Source organism: Apiospora marii (assembly GCF_038362585.1).
Source record: "Apiospora marii strain CBS 49790 chromosome Unknown utg000005l_segment0_segment0, whole genome shotgun sequence".
Classification (NCBI taxonomy): domain Eukaryota; kingdom Fungi; phylum Ascomycota; class Sordariomycetes; order Amphisphaeriales; family Apiosporaceae; genus Apiospora; species Apiospora marii.
The window spans coordinates 1,186,786-1,210,542 of record NW_027117377.1 but is presented as its reverse complement, the minus strand read 5'-3'; the positions used below and the strand labels follow the sequence as shown (position 1 = coordinate 1,210,542).

At 56.7% G+C, this 23,757-nt stretch overlaps 9 protein-coding genes across 9 annotated transcripts; 5 read left to right on the top strand and 4 right to left on the bottom strand.

Annotated features, from left to right (window-relative positions):
• Positions 1-1,179: 1,179 nt before the first annotated feature.
• On the top strand, positions 1,180-2,816 carry PG985_008266 (uncharacterized protein; the record flags this gene model as incomplete). Its single annotated transcript, XM_066828034.1, has 4 exons — positions 1,180-1,303; positions 1,379-2,364; positions 2,430-2,607; positions 2,662-2,816. 4 exons carry the CDS (start codon positions 1,180-1,182, stop codon positions 2,814-2,816), a joined length of 1,443 nt encoding a protein of 480 aa, XP_066682946.1.
• A 332-nt stretch (positions 2,817-3,148) lies between these two features.
• PG985_008265 (aromatic amino acid aminotransferase) lies at positions 3,149-4,086 on the bottom strand (the record flags this gene model as incomplete). The annotated part of the gene is made up of 2 exons (XM_066828033.1): positions 3,149-3,409; positions 3,490-4,086. The coding sequence occupies 2 exons, from the start codon at positions 4,084-4,086 to the stop codon at positions 3,149-3,151; spliced, it is 858 nt and encodes a 285-aa protein (XP_066682945.1).
• A 1,358-nt stretch (positions 4,087-5,444) lies between these two features.
• Positions 5,445-5,924, bottom strand: PG985_008264 (uncharacterized protein; the record flags this gene model as incomplete). Its single annotated transcript, XM_066828032.1, has 1 exon — positions 5,445-5,924. One exon carries the CDS (start codon positions 5,922-5,924, stop codon positions 5,445-5,447), a length of 480 nt encoding a protein of 159 aa, XP_066682944.1.
• A 1,201-nt stretch (positions 5,925-7,125) lies between these two features.
• On the top strand, positions 7,126-10,096 carry PG985_008263 (uncharacterized protein; the record flags this gene model as incomplete). The annotated part of the gene is made up of 8 exons (XM_066828031.1): positions 7,126-7,228; positions 7,331-7,362; positions 7,440-7,910; positions 8,006-8,273; positions 8,332-8,371; positions 8,434-8,696; positions 8,910-9,115; positions 9,221-10,096. 8 exons carry the CDS (start codon positions 7,126-7,128, stop codon positions 10,094-10,096), a joined length of 2,259 nt encoding a protein of 752 aa, XP_066682943.1.
• A 2,020-nt stretch (positions 10,097-12,116) lies between these two features.
• Positions 12,117-14,094, top strand: PG985_008262 (uncharacterized protein; the record flags this gene model as incomplete). Its single annotated transcript, XM_066828030.1, has 4 exons — positions 12,117-12,340; positions 12,441-12,846; positions 12,916-13,699; positions 13,802-14,094. 4 exons carry the CDS (start codon positions 12,117-12,119, stop codon positions 14,092-14,094), a joined length of 1,707 nt encoding a protein of 568 aa, XP_066682942.1.
• Positions 14,095-15,649: 1,555 nt separating this feature from the next.
• On the top strand, positions 15,650-16,275 carry PG985_008261 (uncharacterized protein; the record flags this gene model as incomplete). Its single annotated transcript, XM_066828029.1, has 3 exons — positions 15,650-15,787; positions 15,870-16,108; positions 16,158-16,275. 3 exons carry the CDS (start codon positions 15,650-15,652, stop codon positions 16,273-16,275), a joined length of 495 nt encoding a protein of 164 aa, XP_066682941.1.
• A 1,794-nt stretch (positions 16,276-18,069) lies between these two features.
• PG985_008260 (uncharacterized protein) lies at positions 18,070-19,178 on the top strand (the record flags this gene model as incomplete). Its single annotated transcript, XM_066828028.1, has 3 exons — positions 18,070-18,372; positions 18,450-18,526; positions 18,593-19,178. 3 exons carry the CDS (start codon positions 18,070-18,072, stop codon positions 19,176-19,178), a joined length of 966 nt encoding a protein of 321 aa, XP_066682940.1.
• Positions 19,179-19,517: 339 nt separating this feature from the next.
• On the bottom strand, positions 19,518-20,441 carry PG985_008259 (uncharacterized protein; the record flags this gene model as incomplete). Its single annotated transcript, XM_066828027.1, has 2 exons — positions 19,518-19,630; positions 19,715-20,441. 2 exons carry the CDS (start codon positions 20,439-20,441, stop codon positions 19,518-19,520), a joined length of 840 nt encoding a protein of 279 aa, XP_066682939.1.
• A 1,149-nt stretch (positions 20,442-21,590) lies between these two features.
• On the bottom strand, positions 21,591-23,627 carry PG985_008258 (uncharacterized protein; the record flags this gene model as incomplete). Its single annotated transcript, XM_066828026.1, has 3 exons — positions 21,591-21,676; positions 21,818-22,426; positions 23,387-23,627. The coding sequence occupies 3 exons, from the start codon at positions 23,625-23,627 to the stop codon at positions 21,591-21,593; spliced, it is 936 nt and encodes a 311-aa protein (XP_066682938.1).
• Positions 23,628-23,757: the final 130 nt, after the last annotated feature.

Sequence of the window (23,757 nt, the reverse complement as noted above, 5' to 3'; positions counted from 1 at the left end):
GGAAAGAATATGCTTGCTCTACGACGGATATCCGTTCTGTTATGTTCAAGATAGTGGACGGATGGCACGATGATGGATGATTACGGGAGACGATCGTCGTTATTCCATCCCGGCAAGCCTACCCCGACAGACGTTCAGTATACTTGCTCGCCCTGAAGTACTACTGCTATGATCTGTATTGTTCCAGCCAAATCGAACCGTGATTCGGCTCTTGATACCTCAGTCGGAATCCAACAGGCTACTACTTCGTTATACGGACTTAGCCATCCTATGGTGTTATACTGTTACCGAGGGCGGCGCGTTCGCGTTCGCCTTCACGGGGATACCCTTCCCGGAACCGGCTCTCGCACTTGTCGGTAAAGGAAATTAACATTGGATCCACCTTATCCGAGAACCGATAGACACGACCCTTGACCCGGTGCGATGGGCCCGGAAGGCGCCCCGGAACTTGCCAGACCGCGCGAGTCAGGCGCCCGATAAGTCATCAGGTTTGACATGTTTCTTTCACCAGTCAGTCTTAGGCGATAAGAACGTGGGTATGAAGTGGCGGGGAGTGCTTGCTGGCCGGGACAGATACCTACATACCTAGACCCAGAGATGAAAATAAGCTTTCGCTCGACCCATTGATCATGCGCCCCGGAGATGGCGCTCGCTTGCTTACGTGCAAATAAGTCAGCATACCGGCGCGTAGGGGTAGTCTACAGTAGGGCCGGACTGCAGGCATCAACCAGGACAGGGGCACCAGGACCAGGGCGGTACCCCGCTGCACCGCTCATGCGGCTTGGGGTGCCCCGACACATGCCAGAAACCGGTTGCAACCCAGGCATGCTGCATTCGGCGAGTAAGGGAAGAGTTGCAGTTTGACAGGTCCCTGGACCCTGATTCTGGACCCTGATTCCGTAGTCGGTGTCTCGTTAAACGAGAGAATGGCATGCCAGCGCTGACCGTTGCCTCGGCACGGCGGGTGGGACGCGCTTCCTACCGGTTGGGATGGAAGGGAGGAAGGAAGCAGTCTGGCCGTATGTCGACACTGGTGTTCACGTCAGCTGTCCGTTTGCCGTCCTGGTGTCCTCAATCAAGTCTCTATGGTAGCAGCCTCCTGATCTAGCCCAGCTCTTGATACCCTGTAGGACGCAGACTTTGGACTGCTTCGAGCCCATACCTGCAGACCACATCAGAATGGCGTCTATATCTGCCACGGAGCTGATGAGACACTCATCGCCCCAGGACTGTTGGATGGCCATCAATGGCACAGTATACGATATGACAGATTTCGCTCCTGAGCATCCAGGAGGACAAAGCAGTAATTATCCCCGTCCCCATCGTCGTCATCGTCGTCTTCCAATGTTTTGCCGCTGACATACTTTCGGGGCTGTAGTCATATATGCGTGGGCGGGCAAGGATGCGTCGGACGTATACAACGGATTCCATTCGGCGCGGCTCGTCGAACAAGAGCTTCCCGCCAGCGCCAAGATGGGTAGTCTGGACGCTGCCGTGACGGAGGAGGATGACAGACGCCGCTCGACGCAGATCACTGCCGCCACGGCGACCCAGACCCAGACCCAGACCCAGTCCGCCCCCGAACCGCGACCGCCACTGGCGTCCCTCATCAACCTGCGCGACTTCGAGCTGGCGTTCGCCAAGTTCGCCCCGCCCAAGTCGCACGCCTACATCTCCAGCGCCTCGGACGACCTGCTCACGCTGGAGGCCAACGCGGCCCACTGGCGCCGGCTGTGGTTCCGGCCGCGGGTGCTGCGCGACGTGTCGGCGGTGAGCACGCGCAGCCGCCTGCTGGGCGTGGACGTGTCGATGCCCGTCTGGATCGCGCCGATGGGCCTGGGCAGGACGGGCGGGCCCGAGGCGGAGGCGGCGCTCGGGGCGGGCGCGGCGGCGGCCGGCATCGTGCACTGCCTGTCGACGCCGGCGTCGCTGTCGGTCGAGGAGACGCTCGCGTCGGCGCCGGGCCACCCGTGGTTCTTCCAGCTCTACGTGAACCGCGACCGGGCCAAGACGGAGGCGGCGCTCGCCCGGCTGGCCCGCCACCACCGCGATCAGGTCAAGGCCCTCTTCGTCACCGCCGACCTGCCCGTCCTGTCCAAGCGCGAGGCCGATGACCGCCTCCGGGTCACCACGGCGGAGCAGCTGACCATACTGCCACTGCCCGGCGCCACCACGGGGGGGACGGCAGCCACAAAGGAGGGCCGCGGCGGCCTCGCGCGCACGACGGGCTCCTTCATCGACCCGTCCCTGACGTGGGAGTGCCTGGCGTGGCTGCGGCGGTGCACCGACCTGCCGCTCGTGGTCAAGGGCGTGCAGACGGCGGCGGACGCGCGGGCGGCGCTCGCGGCCGGCTGCGCGGGCATCGTCGTGTCCAACCACGGGGGCGCGCGCTCGACGGCGCCCCGGCGTCGGTGCTGGTGCTGCTGGAGCTGCGCCGCGACTGCCCCGAGGTCTTGGAGCGCATGGACGTCCTGGTCGACGGCGGGGTGCGCCGCGGCGCCGACGTGCTCAGGGCCGTCTGCCTCGGCGCCCGCGGCGTCGGCGTCGGCCGGCCCTTCCAGTGCGCCATCGGCTACGGGCGCGAGGGCGTGGCGCGCTGCGCCGACAGTAAGTTCCGGTCCCGTACCCGAAAAGGAGAACAAGCTAACCCTTCCCCCACAGTTTTGCGAGAGGAGCTGGAGACGGCGATGCGCCTGTGCGGCGTGACGGACCTCGACAGCGCCTGGGGCGACATGTCCTACCTGAACACGTCCGAGTTGGAGACGCTGCTGCCTCCCAAGCAGGACATGTACCCGCGGCTGCGGCCTAGATTATAAGGTTAAATCTTATCGGACATGTTGTTCCTTAACTACTCTACTATAAACACCGTCCAATCGATATATAATGCCTCTTTACCCTCGTCGCCTTACTCCTGCGGCTATTGCACATGATAATCGGTGGACGAGAAACTTCTATTATCGCATATTTAGATACTCCTCCCTCGGACCGCCAACACACACCCCAGCACGTTTGGCACGGTCTTGTTTGAAACCCTGATAGCGTTCGTTACACGCAGCTACATACATACATCAAGTACTGTACTCATACCCAGCAAGCATCCAAAATTAAAATTAGGCTATGAAGGCCACAGGGTCTATCCCTGTCTGGCCTAGCCCAGCCTGAACACCTCACGAATCGCGTGCCCCAGCGCCTTGACCGCATCCGGAATGGCGTTGGTCGCCGGCGCGGCAAATGTCATTCTGAAGCAGACGGTGTCCATGCCCGACCTCCCCTGGTCCACCAGGAACCAGCTGCCGGGCACCACGAGGACCTGGTGTCGGATGGCGGCGTCGTAAATGGCCTGCTCGACCTCGTGCGCCGACAGGGTCTCTGCCTGGGGGTGTTTGCGCCAGTCGATCGTCAACCACATCTACGCGCGCGTCATCACGGGGTCGTGGTTAGCAAGCAGGCATCTTTCATCTCTCTGGCTGCAGTAAGGTAAGTACTCACAAAGAACCCGGCGGACGGCGCCTTCCAGCCCACCACCTCGCGCGGCAGCGACGCCTCGCACGCCCCGACCATGACGTCGCGCCGCCGCCGGTAGCCCGCGCAGATGTGGCGCATCCAGCGCGCCCAGCCGGCGTGGCCCCACTCGTCGTGCAGCAGGCGGTAGAGGGCGACCTGCGAGAGGCCGCTCGGGTGCTGCGTCGACACCTCGTGGACGCGCATGACGCGCTCGACCACCGGCCGCGCCGCCGTCACCCAGCCGACGCGCGCGCCGGGGCTGACGGTCTTGGCGAACGAGTCCATGCGGAAGACGCGCCCGTCGGTGTCGAGGCGGAGGTAGCTGGGGAGCAGCGACTGCGCGTACTGCTCTGTCGTGGGGGACGCTGCTGCTGGAGCAGAATCGAACTGACGGCAATGGCAATCAGTCATGCTGATGCGCACTCCTGTTTTCAGCAACAACGGTGATACTGCATCGCCGCTCTCATCAACAGCATGGCCACCGGCAGCTCTTGGCCAGCTGGGTCGTGTCTGGGTGAACACCACCTCATCGCCGCGCTGCTCATGCAGCGGGCAGTGCCTGGCTCGACGCGAGCCGCTCATCGCTGCTGGCCGGAAGGGGCCATAGCCAACAGCGCCGGCCTGAGCGATCGATCTGGCGCGTCTTAAACCCGCTGGTCACTCAACCAGAGTCGGCATGCGCCGTTTATGGCGCTGACCGATGTGTCCGTCGTGATGCAGACACTACGGTGCGCGGTGCAACAACGTGGAAAGGCTGGTATGCTGTTCACCAACCCAGCTGTCGAGGACGTACCCGACCCCGGCATGCGCGGCAAAGAGGTTCAGCGTGTCACGCCTTCAAAGCGTCGCTCGTCCCCGATATGAATAATCGTGTGCGCTCGGCACGTTAACCGGGATCGACGCTGGCAAATGATCTGACACCAGAGAAGGCAGAGAAGCTCGGCAATGCTGCTGGCACGGCAACCGCTCTATTGTTCGGCGATACCCTTAATGTCGCGGATTGAACGGAATGAGGAGAAGAGATTCGGCTGCTTCACTCGCGATGTCGGTATGGCGTCACGCCGCTGGTGACGTAACGTGATTTGTGGCAACGATGGCTGGCAATGCCACAGGAACACGTGGCTGGAAAGTGCGGTCGCCTAAGGCAGTGGTCCTGAACCGGTACTGTGGCACGGCGTTGGTCTACTGGTGGTTCGCTGCGGTCGTGCTTGTCTGCTATCGCTCTCATCTCACATGCAAAGACGGCATGGTCATGAAGGGAATATCCTGCTGCCTGCATCTCTCGCTGGTATGATGACATGTTGCTGGTCCTTCTCGCTCTTCTCTCTACTACTCCTGCCTGATTATCTCAAAAAACAAAAAGCAACATCAGAGTCAACGATAATGCCATCGGTTATGGTCGTCTCACGGCTGAGCAACTGATCCGCAATCTGACGCAAACACGTTATGCTGGAACGCCACCATCGTGATGGACAACAGGTGAGCCACCTGATGTTCGCGTGCTGGCGCAAATCTGTATGGATATCAGTGCACGGACTGGATAAAATGATGTTTTCAAGACAGCTATATGGCAAAGATGGCTGATCTGAACAGCAAATTCGGATGCTCAATTGCATGCTAGTCAAATAAACACTCTACTGATGTGCAATCCTATTGATCCACTAAGATGGTCAACACATCGTGATGAACCACACAATGCAGATGTCAGACAGTCCCTCTACTGTATAGCTGATGACAACATCCAACGCAATAAAGGAACAAACAAATATCATCTCATACGCGAATAACTGGCAATCGCTGGCTCTGAAGCCATGGCGGACATCACGCGCGATGTCCAGATCCGCCGCTGTCGGTCGTGGTGTGTTCAGCGATGCGCTGGCAGCGCAATGTGTGTGGCTCGCTGATTCGAAGTCGTCGCTGCGAGCCGCCAGATCGACACCTCACGCGTCATCATCGTCGCCAACGGCCGCCGCATGGTATCGCAGCGCGCTGTCGAAGCCAACAGCGAGCGGGCTGAGAAGCGCAGCGTGGCAGCGGTGAGACGCTCGGAGTCGTCCTGTGCGCGCGGCGTCCAATGCGCATCGCATGGACAGCAATGCCACGATGTGAAGCCACCTGGCCGAGCGCGGTCGTGGGTCGCGAAAGCGCGACAGCGGACGAAGGCGGCAGGTCGTCAGCCTGCACCGCCATCGGGCGTCAGCGACGGTACGCGTCAGACCGGTATCGCTCGCCGGCAGCAGCCTGGTTCGGGTCTTGAAGGTGAAGGAGCGGCACCGGCAGATGCGCCAATATGCGGCGCTGATCTGAAGCGCATCGCGATGACGCTGTCGAACAGATGAACTGCGTGCGATCAGACTGGCGGTGCGCCGGACTCCGCAATGCCGATATCGCATAAAAAAGGAAGAAGCTGAATTTATCATGTTCAACATCATATAAAGAGGACGACTGATTCCCGTATTTGAGACATGGACAACAGTTTCCGTCGCAATCCTCTCATGTCATCATCATATTGACAACAGTGCACAGATTGCCATGAAGCGGCACGCAGTGAAAGTCACAAATAAAAGCAATGGATCCTGTACTTTTTTTATATTTTTATTCGCTTTTATTTATTTACTTTGTTATTGTGTTCATATTAAACCTCAAAACAATCAACTGATGATCAACCCGCAGTCGCCAGATGCTCGACTCCACGGCTGCAGCATCGCTCAGCATCGCCAACGTGTGCGAAGCGGTCGAGCTGGTCGCGAGAGCAGGAGAAGCGGGGCAACCTGTGAAGAGGAGAGAGGATCAGATCGGCGGCGGCAGGAGATGGTCGTGTATAGTAATTAGGTATCAGGCATTCGGCCCAACATGTGTGTGGTGTCGCGATAACGAGAAGACTTCCTCATGCAGACCCCAAGACCCTGACTCGCCCCGGGCCCCTGCTCCTTGCTCCTTTTTCCTTTTTACCGGCGTCCAGATCCAATAGTAAGATGTGCTAGACAGGCGTGCGGGAGACCTGGGCATAGTAGTACAAGCCATGCAAGGGTCCGAAGGATTATGTACACATTCATCTCTAAGTACGTCGCTATCAGCACTTTTCAACCGTGGCCGTGCATGAATGTCATTACCCCTGCTTAGTGCAGACCCCTAGATCCGCCCTCACGGATCCCGACCTTCTCCACCCCTGACTATATGGCGTGAGATGATGTCGTTGTGCCCTGATGTGTACCCTGTTCTACCCCGGCCTTCAAACCCAAAGCACTCTAGTGGCTCGACAGGGGGGACTGCCGGGAGGGTCTATTGTAGAGAATTTAAAGTTTCGGCTTCTACCGCATGCTAATCCAATGCTAACCAACCTACCACAACACACGATTGTCGGCCAAGCTCCGGTCACATGGCCGGCATACCTACGTCTAGGAAGCGCATTGATGGATAATGTAACATAGAGGCGAGTCAGTTACCGTAGCGGGGATTTCTTGGGGCCGTATCTCCACCACACTCTCGAGATGAAAATAGGACTGTCTTTTGAACCCGCCGCCCGCCAGCTATAGTCTTGCTGGATCGATCGATCGACTGCATGAGCTCCAAGACATGTTACATGGAGGCTACTACCGACGAAAAGAGAGTCTCGCCATCATGATTCAAGCCAACGTCAACGTAGGAAACCCAGGACCGGCGCCCAAGCGGATTACGCGCCGCCGAGGTGCCTGCACCCAATGCAAACAAAAAAAGATCCGATGTTAGTGCTTATCCTGCCCCTTCTCCGTCTCCCCGTCTCCTGGTCCCCTGCCAACGTTCGGCTACCGGCATATACTGATTACGTCACGAAAACGAACAAAAGGCGACGGAGGAAAGCCTTGCTCTGCCTGCGCTGTATGGTTGCCAGTCCGCCCAGTTGCCCGTCTGTCGTCTGGCGAGTTCCGTATACCGACTAACCAACGGCACCCCAGCGCGCCAATACCAACCCGTGCCAGTACGAGCTGCGATATGGCTTCTGGTCGGACACGCACCAAACCTCGAGCCCCGGCGGGCCACCGGTCAACCCGGATCACTCGGCACCTACTATCGGGAGTGTGGTGGACCCGGGGATCTTGGCGTCACAACCGAACGCCCAGCGCAACAACAACGAGTGGGCGACTCTCACCTTCGACCTAGGCCCAAACTACTTTTCCGAGCTGGGCCATCTCCTGCCCATCCTCCAAGACGAAGACGACCACACGGCCGTCATGGACACCATCTCGGCCGCTCTTGAGCCATGTGAGATGAGCATCTCGCCCGTCGAGTTCGACGGCGTCGACGTGAGAATGGACGACCTGTGCCACACCATGGACATGAGCAAGTCGCCCCCCATGCCCAACAGAGACCAGCTCAGTTGGGCGGCGTCTTCTCAGAGCGGGACGACAAAGCAAACGATAAACAGCGTATGTATTCAAGAAGAAGAAAGAAAGACAAAAGAAAAGGGGAAAAAAAAAAAAAATCATGCGCGATGGGGCTAAATAACACGGCTTCGATATAGGAGAGTTCGCGGAGCGCCTGTGCACCGCTGCACATACCCGACCACGTGGCGCTTGACTGTTCGCTGGCCAAGTCCTTTGGACTCGCCGACTTTCCCGGCCTCGACACCCGGTCCGACAGTATTAGCCGGAGTCTGCGGCAAGTCCTACGAAGGCTGGCGGCACATAGCTTATGTGGCAGTGACCCGATAGAGCACATGAGTACAAGCCCTCCTCCTTCTCCGCTGGAGCACCCAGAAGACGATGCTTTGATCAAGAGGTCCATAGACGGTATGTCCCTCCTCCCCCTCCTCCGCTACACCGACTCGGCATTGCATCATCTAACTAGCTTTTTGGCGTCCTGTAGCTTGCTTCGATTATGTGCCCGAGTTAGTAGCCATGAAGACAACGCATCGTCGGCTGGCGGAAATTGACTGACTACTCTACTTAGGTGCCAATTATTCCTACGCAAGCCAGACGTCGCCAAGCTCCTGGCCAAGGCAGCGCGACAGACGGCTCCATCCTCGTCCCTGCTGTCGACTCTCCCCAACATCGTCGTGATGGTGGGGTACGGGGCAATAGAGGAAGAGGCGGCAAAGAGGTCCCCAGGAAGCTCTATTAAGGGTTCCGGGGAGTACTTATACCCGAAAGCCATTGTGGACTCGTACACGGTTCTGTACAGCGCCAAGAGCGGCCTTCTCAAACTTCAGGTGAGTCGGTTCCGCGCCTCCTCCTTCTTTGCTTGCAGCCTGCTTGTACACATGCACACACGAACCCCAGCTGACTGACTCTTGCGCGTTCGGCACTTCCAGACGAGTCTGCTCTTTGTACGTGCATCACTAATTAATACATGCTTGTCGTCGTCCAAGGAAGCCATTGCCCTGTCTAGGGGAAATGAATGCTAATGTATCCATCCGTCCGTCTTAGGCCGTCCTGGCCTCCAACTGCGGCCACCCGCAGCTGTCCGAAATCCTCTCGATCGCGTTCAACTGCTTCCGCGACCTGCGATTGACGAGCCCGGGGTCCGTCGAGAAGGTCTTCCCGCGCGTCGACGACCAGCTGATGGTCAAGCGCAGCGTCTCGTTTCTCTGCTGCCTCGAGACGCGCCACTCGGTGTTTCGCGGCATACCCCGGTAATTACGCCGTTCCCTTTTTGCTCTCTCCTCTCGTCGCCGGCTCCCTGCTTCCTTCCCATGCAATGTCTCACTGACTGACTGACTGACGCGTCCTCGCCCTAGCTCTTTCAACCCGAACACCTCGGCATCCTGCACCCGGAGCCGGGCCAGTGGGAGGACGCCGGCGACCCGCTGGCACACCAGCTGGCCGCGGCGACCTGGCTCGGCACCACCTTCCGCCGCGTGTACGGGCCCCACGCCCAGCACCAGACGACGCCCGAGCGGCTCGCCGAGACCCGGGCGCGCGAGGGGGCGCTGGCGGCGTGGCGCGCCGCCCTGCCCGACGATATCCGGCAGGTGCTCGGCGGCGGCCGCCGCCTATCGCCGCGGCTGGGCGGCCGGGGGGACCAGTCGTCCATGCCCATGCGGCTGCGCGTCTTCTGCGGCTACCACGAGAACGTGTACCTGCTGTTCGGGCCCTGGATCCGGCCCGCCGTCCTGGCCGAGTTCCAGAATGGCGGCGGCGGCGGTAGCCCCGCGGGGTCGGGGTCGGGGTCGGGGTCGGGGTCGCGGCTGTCGTCGTCGTTGCCCTTTTCGTCGTCCACGTCTCCGTCGCCGCCGCCGGCGTCGTCCTCGCTGTCGTCGTCGACGTCCGACACCCAGGAGACCGAGTCTGCGCGCCACGGCGGCGGCGTGGCAGACCTGGAGCCCATCTACGCGTTGGGGCGGTGCCTCGAGTCGGCGTGCGCCATCATCGCCAGCGCCCACGAGATGCTGTCTCTCGACCGGAGCCTGGCCCGGAGGCTCTACGACCTCATGACGGTCTCGCTGTGCGTGGTCGTCTACGCCATCAAGTTCGGCCACCCGTCGGTCCGGAGGCAGGTCACGGTCCACCTGGGCATCTGCTGCGGCGTCTTCTGCAGCCTGCATACGGTGGACCACGCCCTGCCGTTCGACGAGGTCCTCCACGTTGTCAAGCTCATTCACTCCGACCGCTAGCGGACACCACACGCCTTTTTGGTCAAGTACCTAGAGTATTATCTTACACTCATCGTCATCAGCATCACTATTATTAGCGCCGCTTCTACCGGACACCTTGGGGTGGGGTGGGGGGGAGAGAATAAAAGAAGCACCCCCCCCCCCCCTGGGACACGCGCATAGAACTTGGCAGCTTCGCGTCGGACGGGCCATCTCTAACACAGAACTCCCTGGCGAACAGACAGGAGAAACGCCCGCCGGAATGCGTGTCAGACTTTGGGCCTGAAGCGAAGCGTATACATGTGCCACATGCCGAGATGTCCTATCGAGGAGGAGGCCGGAAACGTGACTCCGAATCTACCCGGCGACCATCCTTCCAGAACCTATGCGCCGTTATTGGGGATAAGTCCACAAAGGATGATGGGAGATGGGGGGTAATACCACCGTCTGCCCGCCTCCGACGCTGACATATCGGCTTCTTGAGCAAGCCTGTCAGAATTCTTCCGGGTGATTTCATGGGCTCACACACACATTCTTGAGAATCGTGGCTGCTAGCTATAACCAACCCTCACTCGGAGTCGTTAATAGGAGGGACAGTCTACGGCGTGACGGCCTCCAGATTTTGTCAAGTTTGCTGGAACTGCCAGTGGCGCTCAATCAGGTGTGCCGAAGGGGGGATATTATTACGTCTTCTTCACATATGCACCGTGTCACTCTCCCCGGCTCCATAGCTCGCAATGAAGAAAAATTTGCCCCAGTGCTGCTGCTCCGTCCCCCGCAGCTATTCCGCGTGGTGGTTCACTCGTAGTACTTACTTGCTTGGTATTGACTGCTGTTCGATCGGAAAGACGGCACCGGAGTAGTTACAGAGCTTCCCACTTACACAGCTGCGCACAGGACAAAGCCCCAGCTGATAACAATAGGAGCATTCCGTCATATCCCGCGCGCGCTGCAGCAGCAAGCCAGCTAGCTATAGGCGGCATGTCTCACGTCATCCCATATATTTTCAACTGTATTGCATGCGATTCCCGACGTGGTCGTACACACGTATACACACACACCTAAACAGGCCTGCGCGCTGTCATGCTCTAGGCTTTGCCCAGCTACAGCAGCGTGGCCGTCAGGTAGCAACTATCCCTGACTTGAGCCGCCTGGTATATTGTCCCCCTGCCAGTTTGCGTAGTGTGCCAGTGCGTTTTCAAAATGGGTGGCTTGCAGGAGAGGGAGGATGCGGAAGCAATGTGGGCCGGATATGTGGCATCGGGTGGCACGTTGATCTAGCCCCTTATTGGAACAGGCCCCCCTATTCTACTTCCAGGGTTGCGACGTGCGAGCGGATACGTTTCGGACCTCGGTCCGGTCATCTCGAATTCCGAAGCGCAGCAGGTAAGTACAAGTAGCCAACCGAATGAGACAGGGGCTTGCGGAAATTCCATCTATAGTATTTCCTACCATGGAATCTTGAGTCCGTAAACAACCGGGCTGATGGCTGTCGGACTGGTAGTAAGATACCGGCCCGCGAAGCTGCCATATCCTCTGGTGCTGGGTAGTACTGACTATCGGCCGAATCAGGTTAGCCATCTGCCGTCCGGACCCGGACCTGGACCTGGACCTCGTTCCGAGCGGAAGATACCGAGACTGGGTGATTATACACGATTCATTGGCGCTCAAACGAGTAAAGAAGCGCGCAGCGGTAATATAATAGGTACGCCAACCCTGCAAGTCAATGCTTATTCCTATTTATGCACAAGCGGTTCCGCATGAAGCGCCGGAATTCTGCCCGTCGAGGGTAGTATCGTCCATAGGCATCCGTGGGCATACGCACGTCGTAGCAACAGAAACAAAGAATAAAATTGTATGTAGTGGGCGTAGGGTGCAGACTTCTCGCCTGTCCATCCATCCATCCATCCATCCCTCAGTCTACTACGGCAGGAGCTCTCGTGAGGCGACATCCCCTCCCTCAGATCCTCTTCCCTTCGCCGCGAGACAAAGTACTATTATCTATTACCGCCCCGACGTTGCCACTAATTATCGGTCAGCTATGGAACAGGAACAGCCAACAACGACACAGGGCCCGGGTCCCGCCATTGCGTGCGACGAGAAGGCCGATTTGGCCAAGACGTCCACGGCCGAGTCGCCGCCCTCCTCCAAGGAGGCCGAGACGCAGGAAGGAGACGACGACGATGATGGCAAATACCCAACCGGGGCCCGGCTGGCGCTCATCGGCGTCGCACTGTGCCTAGGCGTCTTTCTGATTGCCCTCGAGTAAGGAAGCCTTTGCCTTTGCCTTTGCCTTTTTCTCTTTCCGCCCGGAGGCCTACGACGGCCTGACACGGCATGCTAACGCGGACGGTGAAAACAACAGCAACTCCATCATCGCCACCGCGGTCCCGCGCATCTCGGACGAGTTCAACAGCCTGTCCGACGTGGGCTGGTACGGGAGCGCGTACCTGCTTACGACGGCCTGCCTGCAGCTGTTCTTCGGTAAGCTCTACTCGTACTTGCCCATCAAGGCCGTCTTCATCGCCGCCATCGGCGTCTTCGAGCTCGGCAGCCTGCTCTGCGGCGTGGCCCGGAACTCCGTCACCCTCATCGTCGGCCGCGCCGTGGCCGGCATCGGCTCCGCGGGCGTCTACTCGGGCGCCCTCGTCATCCTCGCCCACAGCGTCCCCGTCGCCAAGCGGCCCCTCTACTCGGGCTTCATCGGCGCCATGAACGGCATTTCCTCCGTGGCCGGCCCGCTGCTGGGCGGCGTCTTTACCGACAAGGCGGTAGGTCTTTTCAGCATTGGAGATGCCCTCCCTACACGTCGAACCGAACTGACCTCGGAGTGTGGTTAGTCGTGGCGATGGTGCTTCTGGATCAATCTGCCCCTCGGCGCCATCACCCTCGCCATCATCGTCTTCCTCTTCGCCAGCCCCAAGTTGGATGACCCGCCCGCCGACCAGACCATGTCCGAGATGATCAAGCGCATCGATCCCGTCGGCTCCCTCCTGTCCATGTGCGCCGTCATCTGCCTCCTCCTCGCCCTGCGCTGGGGCGGCAACGAGTACGACTGGAGCAACGGCCGCATCATCGCCTTGCTGGTCCTGTTTGGCGTCCTGCTGGTCGCCTTCCTCTACATGCAGTGGCGGCAGGGCGAGAACGCCACGGTGCCGCCCCGCCTGATGGGCGACCGTACCGTGTACGCCAGCTGCCTGTACGCGTTCGGCATCGGCAGCTCCTCCTTCGTGCTCGCCTACTACCTGCCCGTCTGGTTCCAGGCGGTGCAGGAGGTCCCCGCCTTCGACTCGGGCATCCGCACGCTGCCCCTGCTGCTGACGGTGGCCGTCGCCGCCATCCTCGGCGGCGCCCTCGTCACGGCGCTCGGCTACTACGCGCCCATCATGCTGCTGGGCACCGCGCTCATGTCCGTCGGCGCCGGCCTCCTCACCACGCTCCGCCCCGACGCCACCGCGGCGCACTGGATCGGCTACCAGGCCATCTACGGCATCGGCGTCGGCCTGGGCATCCAGCAGCCCATGATCGCGGTGCAGACGGCGCTCGACATGAAGGACATCCCCACCGCGTCCTGCATGATCATCTTCTTCCAGACCATGGGCGGCGCCATCTTCATCTCTGTCGGTATGTCTTCTCCATTCGAGCCCAGCCAGGGGAACCCCCCCCCCCAAACAAAACAAAGGAGTATGGAATGAAACATGTAGCTAACCATCTTTCATCCGCCAGCCCAATCCGTCTTCGCCAACCAACTCTCCCTGTCCCTCCGGCAGAACGTGCCGAGCCTCGACGCCGGCGCCCTCCTGGCGGCGGGCGCGACCAACATTCGCCAGATCGTCCCGCTGGCGCTCCTGGACGGCGTCATCGCGGCATACAACTCGGCGCTCACCAGGTCCTTCTTCGTGACCCTGGCCCTCGCCGCCTTGTCGGTTCTCGGGGGCGTTTTCATTCCGTGGGTCAACATCAAGAAGAAGAAGAAGACGGACGATGACGGCAAGTCGGCAGACGAAGCGACCAGTTGAAAGGCTCCGCCCGATCAAAACGACGAACTTTGAATACTCCTCGGTAGAATGATGGGGTCAACATGTCTTCTAAGCTTAATAGTATATATATATAGCGTTAATTATTATATCGTACTTTTTTTTTTTTTTTTTTCGTACAGAGGCTGGACAGGTTGCTCGTGCATCCCATCGTTGCCGTTGTTCGACCCTCTGGGGCAGTTGGTGTAGCGCAGTTGAGCGAACGACTGGGGCGCACAAGGCGAACCTACGGGGCGGTGGTACCATCGCTACCGCGCTGCTGCGCTGCTGTTTTCCACGCGGCCTGGGCGCCGCTAACGTCCCCCGCCGACCGCAAGAAATGAGCGTGGCCGAGGCGCTCAAGAAAACGGGGGGGAGATGTCATAGCATTAAGTATATTCAAAAAAAAGACTACAGTTGTTGTCCAAGCCATAACCCCCAATCCAGGGGCCCTCGATCAGAGCTTGCAGAAGTCTTGAGTGGGGGTTGCAATTTGGGGGCCAAAAACTCCCCGTCCCTGCTGGCCGTGTTCGGAACACTATCCCAATGCTGGATCTCGACACCACTGGAATTGGTCGATGCAGCCCAGAGGTGACGCTGCTTCTTCTGGGAGATGCTGACCTTCTCCGTCAGGGACGGTCCCTCGGTACCAATCATCTTCTGTATGCGATAGAAATCGAACCCCATTCCCCTGCAGGAAGTACAAGGTGACTTCCCCATCATCCCTTGCAATGGCCTGATCCAGATTGAATTCGACAGATGTGTTGAGTACTGATCCTTGCTGGTTCGTCCATATCCAACTTGGGCTACGGGTGGTGAATCAGCTTAGGCTCAGCTGCAGATCCATTGACATGGTCCGCTCAACGTATGAACAGTCAGGTGAGCTTCATGAAGTGAGGTTCCATACCCAAGTATAAAATCGTTATTATGCATTTGGTATCTTGCTCTCGCAGATTGGGCCTCGAGGTCTGGGACCACATGGGTGTAATTGATTACGCCTATGTTTGAGCTTCCCCGTCGGCAAACGCTTTGTTCGAAAGGGCGCGAGGCATTGTAATCCATGACCGATGTTGGGACAGCTCCAATGACGAACCTGGAACATTCCATAATACCGGAGCTTTGGTTTCCATAGCGATTCTTTGCATCGGTAGTTCGCCATGTCGTTAAAGAAAAGCGCCCAGTACGATCTGACCGCGTTCACAGCGGTCCCATCCACTGTCGATCTATCGGTACCGGCCTGACAATTATCTCCTTTCGGGAGGACTTCGCCCGATTTCGTAGGCTATCGATGAGGAAAGCCCGCCAGCTGCTGCGAATGCGCCGATGAAGCAAACCATAACAAGTGTTATGGTGACGACTCTTCGCCACGGCCGCTCCCCTACACCTCACTCAAGACTCCTTAGTCGTACCTCCGTCAGCATATAACAAACATGCTCTGGTCAAGAAGCGATGGGGGGCTATGTTATGCCTCGTCTCTTTTCGTCTCGCTAGGACATGAGGCCCCTGAATTGGGGGTGGGGGTTATAGTCTGGACAATCGTAGTCTTTTTGAATATGCCATGACATCTCCCACCTCCCCCTTTGCTCACGGCCCCGTCTTGTGGCGCGCCTTGGCCACGCGCATTCTGAGCATCACCCGTTCTGCGATCGGCGGCGACGTTGGCGGCGCCCAGGCCGCGCGGAAAACAGCAGCAGCAGTAACGTGGTAGCAACTTCATCGGAGGCTATGGCGGCGGGAGAGATGCTACCGACAACCGCGACGGTGCCACCGCCCCGTAGATTCGCCTTGCGCACAGCAGTCCTTCGCCCAACAACTGCGCTACACCAGGGTCGAACAACGGCAACGCTGGAGGTGCACGAGCGACCTGTCCAGCCTCTGTGCAAGAGGAGTACAAAAAGACAAAAACATACAACACCGAGGATTCCCAGGTCGTCACCGACCCTAGTACTAATTCGGCTCTCTGCTGCTTATATATGGGAGAGCGGACGGGATCCCTAGTATTCAGCAGGATATGGTCGTATGTGAAAGATCGAGCCGTTTTGGGAATCTATATTTCAGGGAGACAGTGTCGGATCTTGGAGCAGTTGCATGAAGGCGTGCGCGGAGCACAGCCGTGGCTACCAGCAGCCACGGGAGGCCGAGGCAGCGATGAACAGCAGCGTCCTTGGATCAGATGCGTACTGAAAGGCCGTTTCTCTCTTGGAGTATGGCAAGCTTTGCCTGTCTCCGTGTACGCTCAAGGAATTAGGGGCGGAAGGAAACGCTTGGATAATGCTTGGATGTCACTGGTTGAGCATGGCCTTGTATGTGCTATCATTCAAGTGGGCGGAAATTACTATTTGAAAAATACGAATGAAGATCCTGAGAGGAACAACACATTTGGGGCTTCGAGGATATATCGACTGCGCTGTTAGTCGAAGGGACTTAGGTTAGCGAAGTGGGATGGGGTGCCGACCAAGAGGGTCATTGCTCGTAACGACGATCCCTCCGTTTTCTTGTGGAAGCTGTGTGTCCGAGCGGCTTGGAAAAGATAACGCCGAAGGACAGCGACCCGGAGTCCTGCGGGACGATAATCGCGTCTTATGTTGTTCAAGGTGTGATGATCCGTCTGCGATCCCATTTGCACCATTCGGAGCCCGCTAGGGAAGAAGATTTGGTCGGTTTGGATTGGCAAGAGTGGGCCCCCCGACTTGCAGTCGTTTTGCACCACTGTAATAAGCTTGCCCGTTCTTCTGGGTGTCGGACCACTTGTCAATAATGCTCATGCAATGCTTCGATACGAATATTGATTCAGTTAGTCCTCTTTCGATAAGCCTCCTGAAGTCAAGTGTGGGAGCGCATATCAAAATCTTACCAACTTACAAAACCCGGCGTGAAATTACACAGCCTGGACAGTCGAACGCCTGGGCACTTACAGCGACATATGCAGCTCCTTACAACCATATCCCACCTCGCGTCATGATTTGTGTATGTACAGAGAGTAGGTGATAGTCAGGAACGAGATGGCATATTCCGTTCGAAACATGCTGGCGCCTATTCGTCATTGGGCACTGCAACCTCTTGTAGATCTGGTTGTTGGTGGGGGAAACACGTGGCTGAGCATATTCGCATGTATCCATTTTGAAACGCATCTCTCTGAATGCCTTCTAGGACAGGCCTTGCAGCTCCCGCTTTTCCCCGGTGGCTGGTATTTCTAGAAACGATTGGATATTGTCAGTGAATGGAAGATGCTTGAGAGAGGAATCCCAAGGCTCGCGAGAGAGCCTGATCGATGGGTTGGGAGTCAGCGCATGTGGCTGGCGCGGGCTTTTCGGCAGTTGAAGTTCGAAGCTAAAATAAGCCCCCGTCTGTTTTTCGAGTGGACTTGGTACTATTTGCAGATCGCCATTCAAGGGACCCTTGGACCCCTAAGCCTGGGTTTGACGGCTGCCTCTCCTTTTGACAAGTAATATGGCCTGACCAGAAGGGACCCTCCTGATAAGTGCTTATTTTGCGGTTTTGCGGTAGTAATTGGCAGGTGATTGGGGGGCAGGGGCCGGACCACGGGAAGCTAGGATGCGCCCGCACCCTCGGCCTCCTGCCAGCCAGTCTTTTGCCGCGCTTCTAGAGTTCAGGTGCTTCCTCAAATAACCAAACCCGCTTCGAATAACGTTTCACGATGGCCTGCTGGGCGTGAATCAAACCAAATCATGGAGGCGCAGGGCCACGGCGCAGACCACAAGTCCAGACCCTCGCCTGCCATTCTTTAAAAAAGGCCAGCCCACTCCCCGGATGCCAAGTCTGCTTACAACCTCCAGTTTCCTTCTTGGCATCCCAATTATTTCCCCATCCGTGCAACTTATTAGAGATCGTCTTATAGACCGACCGCTTTGATTTTTCGTGCGTCTGTTTGTTTGTTTGGGCGCCTTCCTTTTTCCTTCTGTTTTCTTTTCTCCAGTTGTCGACGGCTTTATTGAAAGAAGGGACCCGTAAACGACCATGTCTCTGACCTTGGCGGACGAGGTCCCCATCAACCTCACCATCACCTACTGCGATAGAGTCGGCGAGGCGGCGCCCGACATCGCGGGTCTGGGAGTACTCATCTCCTTCGCCGGCCAGGCCCTGCTTTCTCTCTTCCTTGCCGGCTGGATCGTCATTCTGTCGAAGAAGGGCCATCTTCACCTGCATCACCACCCAGAAGGGTCCGACGAGCATGAACGACGGCGGAAGCGAATAGAGTTTCTCTCCGATGTTGTCAATATCGGCAACGATCTGCAGGTCTTGCTGGGCATTGCCCTCATGGTAGGTTGATAGACAAACACCTTACTTGGCATTTCTTGTGGGCAAGTGCACGACTAACATGGTTTTGACGAGTACAGATCACCGCATGGACCAAGAGGAAGGAATTGGGACTGTATCACCTGCGTCTGGTCTTCGACACGGTGAGCTTCGTTGGGTAAGTCTAACACACGCCATTACTTGTGGCTGGTAACAAGCTAATTATTTCCTCCTCTGCCAACAGCGTGTCGAGTATCGCGGTCCTGGTTTGTCTCGCCTTCTGCCAGAAGATGCTTAATAGGTCGACGTCCCGCCTGTCGTCTCGATACCTCACAGTCTACGGCTTCGCCATATTCTTCATCGCGCTGGCCATCACCTTCGTGATCCGCCTGGCCGCGTGGCAGGAGGACGGCAAGCTGGGCGAATGCTACAACACGGTCGGCGCGTCGCACCGGTTCGCGTCGCACCCGGGGTCCGACCAGGCCTACGTCCTGATCACGGCGCTGTGGGTGCTGATCGCCATCGGCATGGCCGTGTTCGGCGGGTCCAAGGTGCTCATGCTCGTCCTCGTCTTCGCCATGCTCGAGTACCCGGTGCACCTCTACTTCATGATCGCCATCCGCCACGCCAACCAGCCCCTCCTCGAGGGCACCGAGGACGAGGACCGCTGGGACTTTGGGCAGACGACGGCCATGCTGCTGCTGGGCCTCGCCTACCTCGAGTTCGCGACCAAGGCTTGGAAGTATCGGAAGTGGACGATGGAGTGGAAGAAGAACAAGGATAACCTCATCCCCCTGTCTTCGAGAAAGTTTCAAGGATTGGGCCCATAGATGTCGTTTCGAGCCGCGCATGAAGCCAAAACCGATGCGCCGGTCAAGGGTCCGGATAAGAGTGCATTTATAAAGCGAAGGAGTTTCTAAGGGGCGTTTATCAGGGATATCCAGCTGAGATGGAAGGGATGTTTAATGGTCAAGGGGAAACATGAAAACTACCGAACAGGCTACGTACTACATTCTGCTGAAACCAAGTCTAAAATATGAACAAGACAAACTTGATTATCCTCCTTACGGTGCGCTGTGAGATTCTGGTGGCATCTCGGATAGGTATTTTGGACGCCATACCTAGCCCTCCGATTCAATTAGTTGATTAGGTGCCTCGTCCCTCTTCGCTTACGATAGCCCTCCAATCAATATACCACTAGTGGATATTGTCGGAGTCGATGTGTCGTTTTTGAAGTCGTAAGTAGGAGCGTCCTTGTGCTTTAGATAACATCTTCCTCCCACTAGAAGCCGCAAATGACAGTCAGCAGGGACCAAATACATGGTCGTTCTCGCTTGTACACGATATACCACCGAGAGGAACTTACCCGTTTTCATGATGGACACGCCCGTACAATACCATTGCCCTCCAGGGTCACTATGGCCCTTCGTCGCAATCTCATTCTGCTGGAACTGGCGATTGTACAAGGCGCACGCCAGCATACAGTCCTCAAACGTCGCCGCGAAAAAGCTGAGCAGGTCGTGCACGCCAGGGTCGGTATCGCGATCGGGATAGTCGGTATCGCATAGTTGCTGGATCGTTTGTGGCGAGGCTTGGCCCTGGAGGGTGATGCCCGCCATCGCCCCCGTGTTGCCGTTGACTTTCTCGAGCGGGGTGTAGGTCGTCCCGTTGATGTTCTTGTTGCGGTCATCACAACCCCCATCTGTGGGGACTATCGTGGGGATTACTATCGGTAGCATTTTCGTCACGGTGCCGCTATCAGAAACTTGCTGTGCCGGTTTCTCGAGTGATGTCGCTCCCCTTTTCGCGGATAGACCGCCGCCGAGCCCCCCGCCTATGGCGCCGGCAATGATCAAGGCGAGAGCGATTGTGAGGCTCCAGAAGATAGGAACTGTGAGACCCAGAACTCGCCTGCGGTTTTCCGCAGCTGCTGGTATATGTGCCTGCTTCTCCTCTGAGATCGGCACGCCAGACTGGGTGTGTCCCCACTGCTGCGTCTGGACTTCAATGCCCAGATACGGATGATGCGCTGCCAGTTCCAAATCCGAATAATGACTTTGCTGGCTCGAATTTGCGTGCTTGTCGGTAGCCATGTCAACTTTCTTCTCTTTCTCCTATTCTCTGATAATGCCTTTTGACAGGGAGATCAATCTCGTTCTCCTTACACGTGAGAAGGATGTCTGGGGCTGGAACCAAAAAGAGTTGTTGTAACTAATAACTCAAGAAACTTAGAAACATAGGGACAGCCAAGGTGTTCGAAGAGCGATCAAATGAGGAATTTTGGTAAACTCCCACAGCAGATTCGAATGGCAGTCATGTAGAGGGGCTGTATGAACACTTCCATCTCGGGAGCCGTATCACCAAAGTCCTACCGACGCAAAACCCCCCACCCGGCTGTAAGCGTAGAAACACTATGTACAACTCTGCGCAGGCCGAGTTGCGAGTATTAGACATACGATGATGCGTATTTCTTCAGCTGAAGGATCTCATCAAGGACTGAAGGGGAAAGGCACAGGGACAAGGGAAGCATGTTCAGATCCGATCTCGACGATAGCCCCGAACCCGTCAGACGGATCCATGCTGACTGCATGATTGATCGGGATCGCAGATCCAGGGGTTTCAGACCCCACGTACCATTTCGACTGTCTTTCAATATGTCATCTTTTCATCGATATGCTCTCACGTCAGCATATGCGATTTTGGGGTCGAATCGTTCGCATCGATACTTGGACGCATGTGTAAGTCACCATCCCGTCGGAGCTGTACCGGAAGATCGTGAAACATCGCACCAGACAAGCATGCAGCAAGACGCCAGGTTGACTGATCAGCCCTCCGAGGAATACAGTGTCAGATTTTGGTTGGGGCAACAATACCCTGTATGGCACACCGAAATTTACACGCTGTTTGAGTTGGGATTGGATAAAGTGAGCGCAAGTCCTACGCCGAACCTCCCTATCCCCTGTATCAATCTATGCAGGTTTTCCCGACCATTGCGCCATAGACCGGTCTGTCTACGACAGGGCGATGAACAAGATGGATTTGGTGGAGGAGAGAATGAGGATATGAAACTTTCAGTAGCCCACTCGGGTGTGCTACGTGAGCCAGGCTGACAGTTCAGTGAGCAACGATCGTGGAGCTGCTGAGAAGAGGGCGCCCTGGGATTTGCTTGTCTTGAGCAAGACTCCATCAACATACGAATCCAACCCAATCGGTTATCATACCAAAACAGAAATCTCGGTCAATCAAACCCCTCCAAGTAGTAGACCGCTCGTGAAATCCGCCGTAGACCCTAACGAGTCGTCCCAGGAAGTGTAGTCGTTGTCCATGGCTATTAGATGGCATTTCCCACCCGCTGGACGCAGTATATGGAAATGTGTCAGCGGAACACTTGGACAAACTGATACAGTACGGCAGGAGCTATCATTGTCGCTTGCTTGCTCGCTCTTGGCACTCGTAAAAGAGGACTTACGAAGTTTCGAGATCGACACGGCCCTGCATTTCCGATCTGTCCCGGTGTTCTGCGGTCCCGAGCGGTTCCAGGCTACGCACACGTCCATGCAGTCCTCGAAGCTCCTGGTGCGCAAGTAGGCGATTTCTTCTACCTCCTGGGTGTTGTTGTCCGGGACGAGGTTCGTGCTGCAGAATTGCAAAAAGGATTGCCCTGCTGTCTCTCTTTGCAACTTGATGGCCCGAATTTCTCCGTCAACGGCTACGGGCGAGGTATAAAGCGTTCCGTTGATGTGCGGGCACCCGTCGATTGCCGATGCTGCCGATGGCTGTTCTGTCGACGATGAAGTCGTCATGGTAGACAGGAAGGGTGTGATAGTGAGCGAGAATGACGTAGTGGTGGAAGATAACGCCCTGGTGGTACTGTTGGTGGCGTTCGAATGCAGGACTGGTGACGATGTCGATGTTGCTAGTGTTTCCCTGGGCGGGATCGAGGTAGGGTTATTGTTATTGTAAGAACTGTTGTTATTAGTAGTATGCTTATGGGTCGCCAGCACTCCACCGATCCCACCACCTATGGCGCCCGCGAGGATCACGACGAGCGCGATGAGAAAGCCCCAGAACACGGGAGCTTTGAGACCGAGGATCCTCCGCTGATCGACTGCTGTTGATCCGGGAGAAAAAGTAGTCCCTTTCTCTTCCGCCCGGGCGGAGCTCGATACAGCATGACACAAGGGAACAGGTGTGGTGTTGCCGGCTCCAGGGTCGGCGGCTGGTGACGCCTCAGGCTCAAGTACAGGTGCTTGTTGTTAACCATCCCTTCATGGTACTGGCTTTTAGCTGTATCTTTTTGCTGCGAATCCGACTTCCATTCAAGCTTAATAACACAAGACTGATTGCTTCCATTGGGGAAGTTGACACTGCAAGTAAATAGAGGAATTAAAAGAGGAGATCCTGACAGATTCGAAAGGCGTTTTCATCAATGGGCTTCAGACACATGCCCCTTTCCCTTCTGAACTTTTGCCCTGCGGTAACACTTGGTGTAGAGCGAGTTACCAGTATGGAGGAACCGAAGATGATTGTTTTCAGGGCTGAAAACCCGAACAGGGGAGTGATAGACGAAGACAGGGACTGGAGCTCATGTTTGAGTTCAGGAATGCACCAACAAACGGTCGCTTGTACTACTCCGTGAAGCTAACTCTCGGGCTCTGCGACGGCGAATATTGAAATGCCCGTGATGCTGATTTGAGAATGTTGGGCGAGTGAAGTGGTAGGAGAGCCACGGATTGGAAACAGAAAGCTTTTAGGCGAATATTGCTATGTAATTACTTGCTTTGTGGTATGTTCAGAGTTTTCTGGAATCGAGGGATACGAATGCTTGTTATGTCGCTTCTGCTTTAAATGTTTGGATTGATGACCGCCTTCGATACATAGCGATCATTCTGATCATCGCATCCCTTAATGAATATACTCATTTCTCGAGTTCACCAGACTCTATCTCTATAGTGTCCAAGCAGATATAGCAGTCTATAGATCGTGTCCGACTGATCGCAAATGATCTGATCCTGTACGTGATATTGGTGCCGCCGACGCAACCACTGATAGTTTTCGGTCCTTTGCCGGTCGGTTTCGGCCTTGAGCCGGGCGTTCTCGTCGGCGTACCAGTCGTTGGCCTTCTGTAGCTCTTTGTAGTTGTTGTTCAAGTCAACAACGGCGTTGCGGAGGCTCTCCTTCTGAAAAAGTAGACTCTTTTCTTCATAGGCTAACCTCTCGACTTCCTCTTTCAACAAATCAACATCGCCACGGGAATCTTCCTTCTCGCGGACCAACATTTCAATATCTTTGCTTAAACCAACGACGGTACCATTGAGTCTTTCCTTTTCGTGATGTAGTTCTGCTTTTTCTTCGCTTAAGCCGATAACGGCCTTGCTGAGGGTTTCCTTCTCGCGGCGAAGTTCCCTT